Source organism: Lytechinus pictus, chromosome 3 (genome assembly GCF_037042905.1).
Source record: "Lytechinus pictus isolate F3 Inbred chromosome 3, Lp3.0, whole genome shotgun sequence".
NCBI lineage: Eukaryota > Metazoa > Echinodermata > Echinoidea > Temnopleuroida > Toxopneustidae > Lytechinus > Lytechinus pictus.
In genome coordinates, this window is record NC_087247.1 from 51,171,913 (window position 1) to 51,188,748 (window position 16,836).

The 16,836-nt window shown below is 34.8% G+C and overlaps 1 protein-coding gene across 1 annotated transcript; it reads left to right on the forward strand.

Annotated features, from left to right (window-relative positions):
• The first annotated feature begins 124 nt into the window (after window positions 1-124).
• LOC129256242 (motor neuron and pancreas homeobox protein 1-like) lies at window positions 125-13,896 on the forward strand. Its single transcript, XM_064096008.1, has 3 exons — window positions 125-1,152; window positions 11,021-11,104; window positions 13,862-13,896. Exons 1-3 carry the CDS (start codon window positions 576-578, stop codon window positions 13,894-13,896), a joined length of 696 nt encoding a protein of 231 aa, XP_063952078.1. The 5' UTR covers window positions 125-575.
• The last annotated feature ends 2,940 nt before the right edge of the window (window positions 13,897-16,836 follow it).

Sequence of the window (16,836 nt, forward strand, 5' to 3'; positions counted from 1 at the left end):
CTTTTTAGGAGAGGTCGAAGCAACCAATCAGAGCGGTCGTGTCTTGAAAGAGTTGGGACTGATTGATTTTGAGAGGTGAACTGTAATAGGACGAGAGCGTCATACATGGCGCCGTGGTATCGATGATTTGAGAAAGAAGAAGAGGGATGAGCATCGCTTGCCTCCATGACCGCCTGTCTTAACGGCCTAGCATTACACGTGGTTCCGGATATAGTGTGTCTCGATCTCATGATGACGATTACAGCTACTTGAAGGTGGAGTCAATTGGTTTAAGAGGACCTCCAATCATTGTCACTGATGCATTCCGAAGCGGTATTACCTTCATGATCGCTTCACTACAATCACTCGCTCTCTCCGACCCATTTCTGTTTCCGTTACTCATTCACTCACTTTTTAGCGCTTCTTCTCCTTTTCTGAAAATAATTTCTAAAAAGCGTATCTTCTGACTTTAAAGGCAGTTGTCATTTTGAAAACGAAGCAATCGATTTTCTGTAACCTTGCTTTCGCCTTTTTTCCACCGAGTCGTATGCATCGCAAATCTCGAATAGAAATTGAAAAGAGAATTGTATTCTTAAATGAAAGAGCGAATTTTTACGATGGAATCTTCTAAGGCATTCACCATTGATGCGCTCCTTTCAAAGGAGGCTTCGACAGGTTTGAAGGCAAAATCCCTTACCAACTCTCCTCCACCTATGGATAGAAGCAGTCCTCTTAGTCCTCTTCCAGTTCAACCGCACCCATCCCGTTTATCTATAATGGACCGTGCACTTGGGGCCACACCCTTATCGCACCCATCTGGAGGAGGTGGTGGTTGTGGGGGTGGGAATCACCACACCCTTCAAGCAAGAGGGATGCACAGTGGAAGTTTGGTCCCCAAACCAGGACTCCTTGGCTTTCATCCACCTGTTTCCGGGATGGCGCCGAACGCCTCCGTGGTTCCCGCCATCTATTCGCACCCCTTGTACGCCGGACTGTTTGGCGGCCAGCATCACGCACAAGCTGCACATCATCTCAGTGCTTTTCGAGCCGCGGCAGCAGCAGCGGTCGGTGAACATGGAGTACGGAGTGGCCACCCGCTATCATCGTTCTCTGTAGACTGGTTTCGTAACGGCGTCATGCTGCCCAGATTCGGAGACTTTACAGGAGGTTTTGGTGAGTTCATTTCCTCCCGAACTAAGTATTGTGCAAGAATTCATTAAAATTTGTGTATTTATCAAAATTTATCATTATGAGATTTCAGGAGAGAATATCACTTTAACGAGATTAATAGAAAATGAGTTAAAAGCTATTCAAGAAGAACTTAATTGCTTTGGAATTATTGCCTGCATGTAGGCCTACATGAAAAAGTTTATTAATCATGGTCGATGGATTTGGAAGAAAATCATATTCTATATTTCTCATATTAAAACATATTTCGTCGCTGACGTTTATTATACTCCAATAGTGCTGCTTGATTACAGCTGACATTTATTATTATTCTTAATTGACTTGGTTTTGTTTTGTGTGAAAATGCACTCGTCTTAAATTTATTCATTCATTATGTGATTACAGTCATGACTCATGCTCGAAAGACTGTTGTATACAATGTAATTTAAAACCTTTTCTTGTTTGTATAACTGAGTGTTTTTTCTGTTCAATGTTTTTGTCTTTTATGTTATTAGAATCATTCTGCTTCAAGGAAATAAAGTGCATAACAGTCACATTTCAAACCAATATTATCAATTTGTTTCAGACCTACGAGTACGAGTTTCGCGTCAAAGTTATAGGCTTAAATATTCTCCAAAATCAACATACAAACATTGTTCCAGTAAGCATGCAGTATGCAAACTAATGATTCTAGCCAGCTTGAATAAACTACAAATAAATAAGAACAACACGATATTAAATACGACACTCAACGAGCATAATTATCATTATGATTAGGACAGAGAAAATAAGAGAACAATAATGGCTTACCAGTGACGTCCGGATCGGCCTAGCGTGGACAATTTTGAGCTAAAAATCTTTGTTAGATGGGTAGCTTCAGAATAGAGTTCATTTGCTGTCCCCTATTTTATCAAGAAATAATTAATTTCTAGAATGATTTATGTTTAGTACACCCGTGATAATGTATCTACTAAAACTTTAGTGTACGTTTAAATCTTTCTCACAATAAAGTGGGAAGTGTAATTTTTTTCAATCCAAATAAAACAAAACAAAGAGAGAAATAAGTTCATTGGTAGCTTAGGGACATTCTTTTCAATTATGATTCTTCTTCCGCACTTTATGAATTTTTCTTTATTCTTATTGAGGCGGTGTCGATGAAACTTTAGAAACTTTCCTTAACTGTTATTAACTGATGACCGTGCAAAAATGGCCCTCTTATTATGAAGAAAGATTTGCAAAAATGTATCGTTCATTACACTTTTTCTCTTGTTCACTCTAAATTACAGGGATTTAAAACAAGTCCACATGGACTGTAGTTAGGGACCAATCGAATTCCGGATTTAGTTTGAATCCTTAAGATTCATTTTTAAATCTCGAAAGATTTAAATTTAAATCATTTGAGATATAAATTTAAGTCGTTAGGATTAAAACTAAATTCAGAAATCGATTGGTCCCTAGCTACAGTCCATCTGGACTTATTTTAAATCCCTGTAATTTAGAGTGTTTACACTTTTTTCATTTTTCATTACACTTTTTCTCTTGTATTAATAAACAAGTAGAATTATTCATATCAGGATCTCCCATGCCAAAACAGATAGGTAAATCGATCTGAGTATCTATGCATTCATGTATTCACTTCACTGCACAAATAAGTGAATCTTTACTCTCTAAATTTCAGAGATTTAAAATAAACCCAGGTGGGCTGCAGTTAAGGATTAATCGAATTTGGGATTCACTTTTAATCCTAAAGATTGATTTTTAAATCTCAAAGGATTCTTCAAATCCCTAGAGATCGTGAAATAAATTTTCAAGATTGAAAGTAAATCCCAAATTCGATTGTTCCCTGTACTGTCCATCTGCATGTATTTTAAATCCCTGCAATTTATAATACACGTTGTACCATTAGGGACAAATTATAGACTTTTCCATTATTATCTCCATAAATTCATAGACGCATTTATTCTTACTTTCCTCTGGATTTATCTTTCTCACACCATTGGAATATTATAGACAGATACAGCTACATATAGGAAGTTTATGCGTGGAAAATAATAACAATTTGCACGATAAAATATTTTTCACTTCTGTTCGATGTTCATAGCAATAATGGATACTACTATCTGATTAAAACATCATAAGCAACAAAACTTACTCTTATTTATAATAGATTATTCAATTAAATTCTTGACCAGTGGCGATGAAAAATCTATTTTCATATTAACATTTATTTTATAAAGTTTATAGTATTATTTGAGAAATCATATTCTGTTTCATTCTCAAACAAGGTGCATGCTCATATATCAATTTGTCACTCTGTTTATTTGTGTTGTGTTGTTGTTTTTTGCTTTGTTTGTTTATATGTTCGTTTTTTTATAATTGCAGTTTATTTGTTCATTGCAGAACACAATTTATTATCAAGTGTCATACTGATACAATTTTATAAAGTTTCACCTACAGAATGACATCAACTGGGATGTTTGTCGAAAATTGATTATTTTGGAAAGTAAAGCATTGTTCGGACCGAACAACCGTCGTTTCATTATTAAATTCGTTGCCTGCAAAATAAATTATATTGTAATGTAAATACAGACGCCCTTGTAAAGAGATAAATAACATAAGGTGAACAAGGTGTTAATTTATTCATGAAAAAAAATGTTCTCTCGGGTGACACAATTTGTTCATTATTATGAATATCATAGCATATAGTTATGTAGAGGCGCTGTCAATACAAATAAGAGACGCGATTCTCATACCATTTTGTATCGATTTTTAATGCTTCACAATTATAGGCCGTTTATGGCTGGGTTTCTTTTTTTTCTTCTAATTAATGACCCTTTTTTCTTATCTGAATATCTACGATATTTTTGTTTTTAAGATTTGTTTGATCGTTTTGTTCTATATTATCATTGACATTCATCTGAATATTTTCAAGCTCTGTTCAATCGTTTCCTTTTGAATTGAATTAAAAAGCACTCACTCTCCCCCTCTCCTCTATCACACATTCTCTCCTTTTTTATCCCTCTCTCCCTCCCTCTCCATCTCTCTCTTCCACTCTCTCTTTGTCTCCCCCTCTCTCTCTCTTCCATCAAGTCAGTGACTTCATGTAACACTAATCAGTATAACATTGGGAAATTATATTCTTCTTTCATCATAAATCAAAGACTTTCGGCTTCAATACTTCAAATAATATTTCCTCATTTGAAATTATTGACCAATTCAATTTGTTTAATTTCATCTTCACTCGTAAATGGGTTGTTTATTTATTAATTTATTTTTTATGATTTAATTTTGTTTGTAATGATTTAATTTATTTATTGTTTATGATTATGTTCATGGTCTATGCATAGACACCAATTTGAAGATCACATCGAAAATATCAGTGATGTCACACACTATTTCTCACTTTAATATCACTTACCTTGCATTCGAACTCACTTTAGACTTACCGATGACGATCGTGTGTCAGAAGAGGAATGCTCGAAATAAAAGTACACCAAACGATAAGTGTATCGAACCCTAAGCATAAGTTAAACGACATTGTGTGGCTATTAGCGCATGCAGACGGTCGCAGTATCTATAACTTTATCGATAGCCAACCTTGTCAGCGATCGATACGCAAAACCATTAGCGCGGCTTATGATGAACGAACATGCGGAATTAAAAAATCATCGCATGTATTGATCATATCAATTAGCATAACTATGTCATTAGTGGGCTTCTAGACAATGTGTACTTTTTAAAGAGGTCGGAGTACTTTTGTGGTTGTTTACAGCATCCATACATCGCTTGCCCTGTTCATGCCGTTAGATACCAACGATAATTTTCATATCGTAAATTGCGCTCATTGGCCCAAAGTTTCGAGTTGAGGAATTCCAAAAGTTTACTTTTTATGTTGATTCAAATTGACAGCCCACCATAAAATGTAATTCTTTTATGTATATGGGAGAGAAACACAGAGTAATATACAAACCTTCGACAAGGTTATGTTTAATTTTAATCTATGGTGCAATGGTATCCTTCGTTTTTAACTCTGATAATGAGAGGCTGGTAATCCTTCAGTAATTAATCAGATAAAACCTCACTTAACAGTCTCTTGTTAACATTAGCACAAATTATCTGTTATCTTGATTGTGATGTTTCACTTTGAGTTTTAGCATGTTGGATTATAATATTTAAAGGGGTAAATAAAACGGGAATGGAAATCATGATATCAACATAAAAAAACAAAATTCAACGAGCAACAAACTGAAAGTTTGATCAGTTACAAGTTGAGCAATTTCTTTTCCAAAATGAATGTCGAAATACGGACTTCCTTCAAAACTTGCAGGATTTTTACATTCTGTAATAACCAAGCCTACGTCCGACCACTTAGACGAATTTCCAACAATGAATCCCCGGAGAAACTTCAGTAAAACTTCCGATTTGTTTTGTGTTTAATAATTTCAGAACCAAGTTGATATTCAAATTCTTAAAGAAATTAATTATTTCATGATAATTTTTGTTTATCATGTTGGTAATGGTCATTTTCAGATCAATATGGTTTTACCAGGATTTGGTCTGTCAAATATGCACTGAATTTGTTTTACTGTGTAAAGAGTAGAATAGGGGTGTGAACATAAATTATGAACTAACAATCGACGGTAAATTGAGAATGTATCTGTTAATCAAACATGATTTGTCATTCAAACCAACAGGGTAACTCGGGCACCTCAACCCAACAAGGAGAACTTCAGACTAAACAAAACACCCGTTATCACACCTTTAATCTGTAATGACTGAAATAACATCAAAATATTGGTGGGGGAATTTGTTCGGGTAAACTAAACCTATCGGTGGGTTGATTAAACAGGTATTAAGCGTGATTAGTGAGGGATTAAAAGTCCAACTGCACCATGACAATGATATAATGATGACTACAATGGTTTAGATTCAAATGTAATCTTGTTTTGTGTGGGTTCTTTAGTTGATAAATGAACGAATTTCTGTAACCAATTTACACAATGACCGGTCATCCCTGTGCCTTTATAAGCAATGTGAATCTATTAGTTAATAGAAGTTGACATTCAGACAGTTACATTCGAATTGTTCAAGATTTATGAAATTTATTCCGAATTCGTTATTCATGATCACTTTCTTTTCATTAGAAATCATACATTAAGGCACGGATAGTTAAGGAAAATTCAAAGCATTATAACATGTCACTATGTCTACTTATAGTGCTTGCGCAATCTCTCGTAATGGATAATTATTTCGTTCACAAATTCTTCTCCTTTTTAAGAAATAAAAAGAAAGACAACATCAGTCATTGATGTACTGTACATGTATGCGTAATAACCCCTATTGCATTGTGAGGACACTTCCCGTAACTGTCGATTCCAGGGGTGCATGACATTTAAGTGTCCACACTTGAGTGTTAATTAAAAATTGCAGAATCATAAGACATGTGGGACGAAAAGGGGGTTTATTCTGGTGTTGCTAACTGGGACATCGATAACATTTACATCATGGGAATAAAAGTGGAGGTTTAGATTAGTTTTTTTAAAGTGATATAGAAGACATATGACAACATTCCCTACTCACCGATTCATCTCACAGCAACAAATGTGTGAATGAGATGTTGAAATAAGAGGAAGGTATACTGACCGGTGTGTTTACTTATCTTAACTGACCACTTCACCCGTGTACACATGGCCAGTAAATGCCACTCTGTCCATACCATCCGACCGCCTATTCCAACCCCTCTTATTTATTTTTATTCTTTCATTTCATTTCCCATCATGCCTAGCATCCAAACAGACTGGACTCTCAATGCAAGTATAATTACTGACCTGGTATGTGCTACTATTTGATAGTCACAACATTGGGCAGTGTTGTAAAGTGGAACGTTTGATGTTGCCGATCGGTCTGGGGGTAATTGATTCGACATACAGGTGTGAGGAAGGTGAATTAAACAAATAAAATCAGTATAAGAATAGAACGACATTCACTTAATTATTGCAGCTCGGACGCTGCTTTTTAATGCTTAGTATATTGTATGGGGGCGCTTACTGGCATGGGTAGAAAGGTTAAAGGTTTATTTTTTTAATGCTTAGGCTTGTTTTATAGTAATGATCAACTTTTCGTTTTCACGCCCTCCTCGTTTCCCATTTCACTTGTGCATTTTACTTCATTCAGGTAAATGTAAGTGTGTATTACCATTCTGATATTCATAAATTAATTTTTTAGGAGTACTCAAAATCTTCAACAATCAATTTCATCCCAAGCTAAGATCAAAGTTTGACTTTCAAGGGAAAAATACCCAGAATGAGTCGTTTCGTGCAAGTATACATCATAAATAGGTTTTTCAAAAAAAGCAAACCTCCCAAAAGCACAATTTTTTTCATAAGTCCCAGTTGATAAAAATCAGTTTTACTTCGGATCTTTACAAAAAATGTATTTGATGCTAAGCAATATTAAGACATTATCGTTGGATAAAAAAGTGATTTTACAGTTAAACATTGACTGAATTTGTACAGAAATATAAAGTCATCAAATCTATTTTTCTTATAATCAGTTATTGATATCCGCACATCGCTCAGATATTTGTCTTGCATTTCTTTGTATTTTAGTGTCGTGCCCCCCCCCCCAAAAAAAAAATGTTTTGAATCATACATGTTACTACTTTAATGGTTTAAAAAAATTAAAGTAAAACTTGACATTTCTATATTTAAACAAATGAAAACAAAGGTATGTGAATAAACATATTTTTCGGTATAACACCTCACCTCTATACTAGATTTCTGACATAAGCTTGTAATTTACCAGTTTCCCAAAATTACTCAACTAGGTTAAACACCGTATAGGTAGAAAACTCAACGGTTGATGACGTGAATTTGAATTCTGCTAGTCGATGACTAGGCCTTTTTTATTTTATAGTTTACATTTCTGGGGCGTGTTATTCATATATTTCTACATACTAACTGTTAGCATATTTGATATCAATACTAGTAAATCAACGATTACAAAAAAAAAGTTTATTGCTCTATAAGAATACAGCTTTCAAGGACAACAGTCTCCTTAAACCTATCAATGTTTGGAGAAAAGTAAGATAATAAAGTATTGTGATCTGAAACATGACCATTAAGTCATTAAATATAGCATCGAGGCCAAAGCATTAACAGTTAGAAGTAAATATGTCTAATAATTAATTTCAGCATCTATAGTTTCTTATGTACATTTTGGCATGCCCCAGACAGATCGAATAATATCAGCAAAGAACTTGAATTAATTGTTCAGCAAACAATCGTAATACCGATCATATATCAATCACCGGTTTGTTATAAACTGTTTAATTGTTTGCAGAGAGGTTTTATGAAGGCGGGCGAAATTATGAAGCAACTTCAAGTTATCTAGGACGATATGAATTTTACAACTTTTTTATTACAAAAAGGGCTGTTATATATCGATTACTGAGAGTAACCACGTCGACAAGATATTAAAGGTATTTTGGTGATTCTTTATATGCCTTTTACGATCTTAATTCCCTCGTCTTATTAGTTTTAGAATTCGTTCAGGTTAAATCGAGTATCACATTACAAGAAGATGAGGGTTGGTGGAAAGGCTTGACATTAATGGTTGTAAATGAGCAGCATTTTGACAATTCCTCCCTAGTTTTTATTACCAATATATTTCATGTGATAATAAATAAAATGTACCTACAACAAAATGAGACCAGAAAAAAGTCTTAATAAATAGTGTTCATTTTGTAAAATGGAAGTTTACTTAGACCATCGATGTTTAAAAAGGGGGGTAATTTTAGATCTGTAAAAAATCTTTCCCTTAACGATAGAAAAACAACAAAAAATAAGAATAAACAAAACCTGTAAAAATTGAAACGAATGGTACAAGAAAACGGATGTGATCCGCACATCGAGAAAGAAATGGAAGTTTAAAAATGCCTTGTCCCATCACGCAGCTTCTCACATGTTTTTATAAGTACTTGTGCAATTATTGGATTGCTTGCCAACTCACTATCGCCCAAATCGGATGGAAAACGGGGCGAGTGTGAATCCCTTGCTTGCATTACGTCAATTAATGATATTTGGGGTGATGATTGAATAGTGGTAGCTCGACTCAGGGAGATGATAAACCTTCTAAAAAAAGAGAATGGCGTTGAATTAAGGAATGAATGAGAGGGCGGGGATAAACACCTTTTCTTATATCAAGGCGACGAACAAAATTCCAATCACGGTCCTTAGTAGATGGGCAACTCGATGAGAGAGTGGTTAGAGGACTTGTAACTTGATCTAGAAATTCAATTTGTCCATATCATTACCATTTCATCGCGTCTGATCTCAATTCTATAATCATTTAATATAGGAGCTTGCCATGAGTGGGTGAACGTTTATATCGATAAGAGTTATACAAGTTATTACAAAGGTAATATAGTAACGCAGGTTGACTTTGGCCACGCAAGCTCTCGTATTGCATTTGGCTATCGATAGATGGTGCGTGTGTGTCGATTTTAATTCTGCATTTAGAGTGATGAGATTAACCTAAAAACACCTAGCAAATGCATACGTTTAATTTTTGATAATAAATGTAGTCGCTCCGTTAAAATGTAAACGTTTTGATTCACTTTGTTTCGATAGTGGTTTGCAAAAAGCACTTACGTCTCACATTTATCTTGAGTGTGTTAGCTTTTTATTTTTGCCATATTTTGAACTTAACCTTCTACTTGCCAGGCATCAAACCTTTCTTGTCTTATAAGCAATTTTGGTTAGAGTGATTCATATAAATTCATCAAAATTTAATTCCAAAATACAAGTATTTACACAAGTATTCATAATCAGAAAAATTACATAAATAAGCAATTTCGTATTCAGCAGTGTATAATTCGTGTCTTTGGTGTAGTCTTTAAGTCTCTTTCAAATGGAAAATTTTAGTTCGGACTTTGAAATATTGAATTTCATGCCTATAGACTGACAACTTGAATGATGACTCTTAAGCGCAAATAAATTATATTAATTTAATTGCCGTTTACATAATTTTTATGAATATGATTAGGGAGATAAACAATGATATTATTTAGTAGGTCCTATTTACAAGATGATGACAGAATGATGACATTTTATCGTCATTTATAGTAAGATTTACGTGCAGTTTCCCACATGGGCATACCAATCGCTTGGTTTGCAAGATCACCGGTAATTTTATAGTTGTGCACCAAAATGGATGTTATTATTTTCCATTTTTCTTCATGCTCTTATCTAGAAATTTTATTCAAAAATTAATCATCCCTTTATAAAGGTAAAAATAAATCATTGAGTATATACGTTGATAAATCATTAAAAGCTACAACTCCGTACTTATTACTCTATAACCTAATTGTTTTTGTTGGAAAGATTGCTTTGATAACAAATGAATATATACTAATTATTAAATCAAAACTTGTATCGATCTTTCTTCGGATAATCCGGATGTTGGTCATGTTAATTAAATTATAAACTCTTAATTTTCCTTGACTATCGCTCGGAGTCAATTACAAGAAAATGAAATCATCTTTTGAAGACCATTGTTGTTGAATTAATTTCTGATCTATGAAAACCAAGGGACATCAGTTGAAACCAGTTAAACAAAACGAATGCGAATCGTATAATGTGTAATACCCCTCATGAGCACGTAGGGGGTCCATGTATTACCCCTCCTCTCTCGGTATAATTCTATTAACCCCGTCGAACCGTGTATGGTTGGCCAGGAGATTTTAATTACGATGATTGCCTAAGCCAAGACAAAGGAACTGTAGTAATAATATTATGGTCAATGTCTGGTCGGAGTCTGGTTGATCAGATGCGTTATGTTCAATTTTCTGGTTTGGTACCACTCATCTTACCAGAACCAGGATGTCTTCTCCTCGTTGCTGATGGAGATGACGATGATGGTGACGGTTTCACTTGCTATGAAATAGATAGTGAAGATGGTTTGTTTTTCAGCCTCAAAACCCTGTTAAATAACATTGCTTGTATTATCATCGAAAGTAGTTTTTCTTTGGTGTAATACTTCTTCTCTTGTGCAGTGTGTAGAAGTTGAATGAAATTCCATTTAATATAAGACGTTATAATTATCACTACATTTATTCCCTAGTATCATTACTATTAGTATTAATAGTATTCTTTTTCTTAATTCTTCTTCTTTGTCTTCTTAATTCTTCTTCTTCTTGTTCTTCTCCTTCTTCTTCTTCTGCTTCTTCTTTTCTTCTTCTTCTTCTTCTTCTTCTTCTTATTATTATTATTACTACTATTATTAATATTATCATTATTATTGTTATTATTATTATCATTATTATCATTATCATTATTATTATCATCATCATCATCATCATTATTATTATCATTACTGTTGTTGTTATTGTTGTTGTTGTTGTTGTTGCTACTGCTGTTGGAATTAGTAGTTATTAGTTATCATAATAATGAGTATCCTTATTATACCATATATCGGCTAATTCTTTTCATCATCATCGAAATTTTATCTTCATTATTAGCATTTCACTTAAAATAAACTTAGTAAATGTATATAAATAATTCGGAATATGGCTTATATGAATATAACCAAACCAAAATAGTAAGTAAAACTAGCTTCTACTATTTGGTTAATACGCAGAAGTGTGATGAAGTGTTAGAAGGTTATACCCCTTCCAATCCCCCTTGCCCTCTACACGCGCTTGACAGTTGGTACCCGCTACTCAGCCCAGAGCCAACGTGTGGCGGTACATGCCCTTTGTTAGCAAGAGCACTTGATATAATAGCATTAAGGCCAACTACGATATTCATATGAGTTGGTAGAGGTCCCCTGGGCGTGGTAAGGGTGCTATAATAGGGACAAGCGCTAACCCTCGGTCTCTGACAGCACTTTAAGCCTTTCAGTTCGAGTGACTGGTAAAACTTAATGCAATGTTATTCGTAAGATCAAACTGGGTGAAAGGGGGTGACATCAGTTGTGGAAAAGCAAGAGCATGCGTGAAGCGACAGAGACCCACGTGCAGGAGACAATAAAAATAGTACCCCTTTCCCGTACTTTAATTACAAAAATTGAAAATCGTTTTAAAATGATTATTGTCAAACAAGAATGGGAACAGTATCTGGAAGGGTTAAACCGGTCGTCCAAGCCGAAGTCTTGCGCATGGTCCGTGAGACAAGGTTATACGAGTGATTTAATGCAATTAGGCATTCATGGGCTTCGTTGCAATGCAATTGGATAAACACTTCATATGAAGATAGCAATAACGTTCAAATCAAATTATAATCAATTAATTTCTCCTCATTAATTACCTAATTGCCCCAGAGTCAATACAGGACCATGATTATTTTTGTTTGGTCGTCACTCTGCCTTGTGTGGGTGGGTCTGCTTGTATAAGTTTCCTGAAAAGGCATACCATTCGACTATCCCATGCATGTCAATCAAAAGACGATTTACTATCAAATTATATTTATTATGGTATTAAAATGTATTTAGATTTCAAATGCATTTTGTTCAAGAAAAAATATTGTTTTATTGCTACCAGTTTGCAAAGTCCCATTTTTCACTTAATGTATGAATGTAAAACGATAAGTTTTTATCTGGAGAGACAAATGTTACATTTCATTATAGATTACAATTTTATCGTTGATTTTTTATTAAATATATATATTGTACGTAAGGAAGATCTTCCTTCACACATTTTAATGATTTTTTAATGATTTGGTTAACATGATGAAGAAATTAAATAGATTAGATGGTAATTTTTCTGAAATTGAAAAACGAAATCAAATGATTGTGATCTATACCAGATATGAACAGAGTCAGTGGGCTCAACATCCATTCAGTATTAAACATAATCTATCACTCTCAATTCACTCAAAACTTCTGGCCGATGAGAGGAAAAAAAGATATTCAGATATTATTAGTACTTGATTACCTTGGCGATCAGATGGCTACCAACTTTTAATATATTTTACATTACCTCGATAAATAAAAAATTAGCAAAATAAAAAAAAAGAAAGAAAGAAAAAAGTGCAAGACTTCTGTCAGACCTTACTTCCAAAACATATACAGTATAAATGTAATTAATAGTTTAAAAAACGCATTGTTTTTAAGAATACCAGAATAGGTCATCATGTCCTCAATAATTATCAAGTTATACTGAAGTCAATGTTGCCCTATATTACTTTGATCATATTTCCATAAATTATTGTTTGCAAAACATAAGAAAAATAATGGTCAAATGAATAGTGATCTTCTAAAATAGTTTAATGAGTTGTGAATGTTTTGGTTATTAAATTCCATCTTCCCTTACCAATCCCTCCCTTCCTTCCTATATTCCAAATACATTGTCCTGCCACACCGATTCCTCCTCAGTCGTTTATAGGATGGATAAGGGGAAAGTGTGACTCTTCTCATTGTCCTAATTACTTCTCATTGGCCCGGACGGGGAGATATATTGTTTCTGTGATAACTACCAATTAGCTGATTCAATCTGGATGGTGGGTGATAAATTTTCAAGAAAGTCTGAGAGAGAATCTGTGATGAAGAGCTTGCCAGCATCCATCTGTTAGATTCCAAAGGGAGAACATCTCCTATGGTTTGAATGGGGAAGAACCGCATAACGAGAATCATATCCAATTTGTGGGTTCGAATGTCATCGTCTTGGATATTAGACGTTCTTCAATTACTCAATTAATTTTCTCTGTTTATTTGACAGAGATGAAACACAGACCAGCGCGTCTATCGAACTAACGATTTGTTTATTCTCGTTTATAATAGGTCCAGTATATGCTTTTTCGTTAACAATAATTTCTTTAAACTTTCTTGATATGATCCGAGGCTTGTAGCTAATGATTATAATGCTTCCACCTTTGCCAAAATGTCGGTTAATGAATATAATATGGCATGTTCCCCTGCAAAAGCTTGAATAGGTTGGTTTGGCTCAGAAATACGAGAAGAATCTTGATTGTTTTATTTTCAGATAAAGATTATCTTATATTTTTCCTCGAAAGTAATTGAAGTAATTGTTTTGACAAATTTGATAGTACGAATTATTGACATGATATTAATTAAGTACCAACATGACGAGAATCACTTTTTGATGTTATGGAATTGTTTTCCATAATATTAATGGGGAATAGGAATTAAAATTTCAGTTGACAAATATGTGCAGAGAGAGCTGCACGCATCTTAATGGAAACATTTAATGAAACTATTTCCCAAGAAATAGATCCATAGCCCAAAGCAAATTCGCTATAAATTTGTTGATCAGGGAAATAAAAGAGTATGTCCTCTAGATTGATTAATTCATTTAGACAGATAGGGCTTCAACTTGGTAGTGTACGTTTTACTGGTGAAACGAAGCCCTTCCTTAGTGCCGGATTACGGGGAATATTTCAAATAATGGAGAGGTTAAATGTGGTAAGTTTACAATTTATTAGATTACTAGTTTTTAGCTGGTGCATATTGCTTTGAAGAGAGAACTCTAAGAGGTTTCGAGTGGAATGTAATTTATAAGTATTGGTCCGCTAAATGCGCGGGGCCCCGACCAAACTCAATAAAATTAAAGGGATCATATTTTCCCTTGCGATGGCGGATTGCACTACCTTCGACAAACTTAAACGAGTTCCGTTTTCCCATAATTCGTGCCCTTCTGTCAAAGCCCAAAAAGAGCATCGGAGTCATCTCTCACCCTCGATTAAGATAGATTATCATGAAACATGACACAGAAGAAAAACCCATTTACTTAATTTGATTCTAGAGTTTAGCAAGGAAAAGAGACTTGCTTGCATGGCGTCGGACGACGAGGGCGCCTACGCAAGAGAGACTAGGGGTTCCGACTTAAGGGTGATTGTAAGCGATACTTGTAAACTTAGTAAGGATTATTAGAGCCTTAATCAACTCATACACTCTCTCTAAATGGTTTGATTACTGCATGCTTTGGCGGAAGGGCCGCGCACACAGCAATCATAATGGTTGTTATCGCTCGCGGCAGGGGCGTAAATGCCCTCTGAGAGAAGAGGGTGGTGAGAGTTAGAATACAGCCTAATAACATTGTCAGCCATTCCGATACTAGGTTAGAGAATAGTGATGACATGGGGAGACAGTTTTAATTTTACAAATTGAGGCTGATCGGATTTCAGCTCTGATCCCACACGAGAGATATGCCCAGGGAGACTAAATAACGGACGGACCGTATACTATACGGAACTACTACTCCCTTGCGCATCTCCAATAACCACCCCCCCCCCCCCTTCTACACTCTCACTGCAGCATGTCATACTATGACCAAAGGGATTGGAAAAGCAACAGAAAAAGAACAAAGACAGAGAGAAAGCAACCCTTTTTTTAACATGAAGTCAGACAGATATAGCCTTCATGCACGGATAGATGGCCGGATGGATGGATGGAAAAGATAGACGGATCTTATAGATAGATAGATATATAGATAGATAGAATTAATCAATTAATAATTAGATAAAAAAGAAATAAACAGATCGTTAGACGGATAGATTTGGCTCATCCTTCATAATATTAGGCTACAAAAATGCAATCGAAATCTAAATAGAATGAGTCCATGTAATATTACAAATAATATTGACTGAAAAAAATGAAGGAAGTGATGAGAGGTTAATCGAATCGTTGGTGCATTAATCCCCATCTTTTTCACGTCGTTTTGCAGTGATTTCCAGTTTTATTTGTCAATTGGAAATCATTCGTTCACACGATGAATTCTAATTTAGAAAATAATCAGGAGGATTCTTGAAGGAGCACCAGTCAGATATTCGAGATATTCGACTTTCAATACACACTAGTTATAAAGGTACATTGCAACAACGATGCCCATTCAACAGACCGTAATTTCAGCACTTAACGATCCTGAAATCCTTTTTTTTAACACTTGTCAAAGAATACAGTTATTCACAGTTCCCCCCATTTTCTTACAACTTTTATTTATTCCATCATGTTTATGTTCATACTTGTGTTTTTTTCTATCAATCTATCATCTTAACAGATTCTTTCATTTTAACGGTATTCTGTTATTACATTAAGAGTGTATTGCAAAAAGGAAATCTTTGTCATTTATGAAAGAGATTTTCCGTATTCATCTTTACAAGATATCTCTTTATAGCTTCATTTTTTCTCTCCCCCTCCCTCTTCCTTATTTTCCTCTCCTTCATTCTCAAATGAAAAATATTGAAATATGAAGGATTTTCATCAAGTCTTTTGACTTTAACCATGTCGAATGAGTATTGATCAATGGAAGCTACGACACAAGACATCTCAGCAGTATGCGTGCTGGTAAAACTTCCCTCGTCTATCGTCTTCTCAAAGGGATCAATGCCCACTCCTCATCGAAGGCGTGAAGCGCAGCCCAGAATTAGCGGCAATGGCCAATAAATGCGGATATATTCTTGCTTTCGGTGGAGAAAGAATAAAAAAAAAAAGATATAGGATCTTGAGTCTCGGAGAGAATAAGAGAGAAAATGGTTGTGATGAATAAGAGTGCGAAACAAAGGATGCAAGCATTGGCTGAACACAATACAATGATGTCCTCGTAATATCGATTTGTTTGCCACATTACCTACCTTTTCCACGACAAACGAACGTCGAATGTAAATTTAATCGCCAAATTTCATTTTTGAATGAAGCGTGCGTCCATTTTTCTCCTACATGCCTAAATAGCGCACA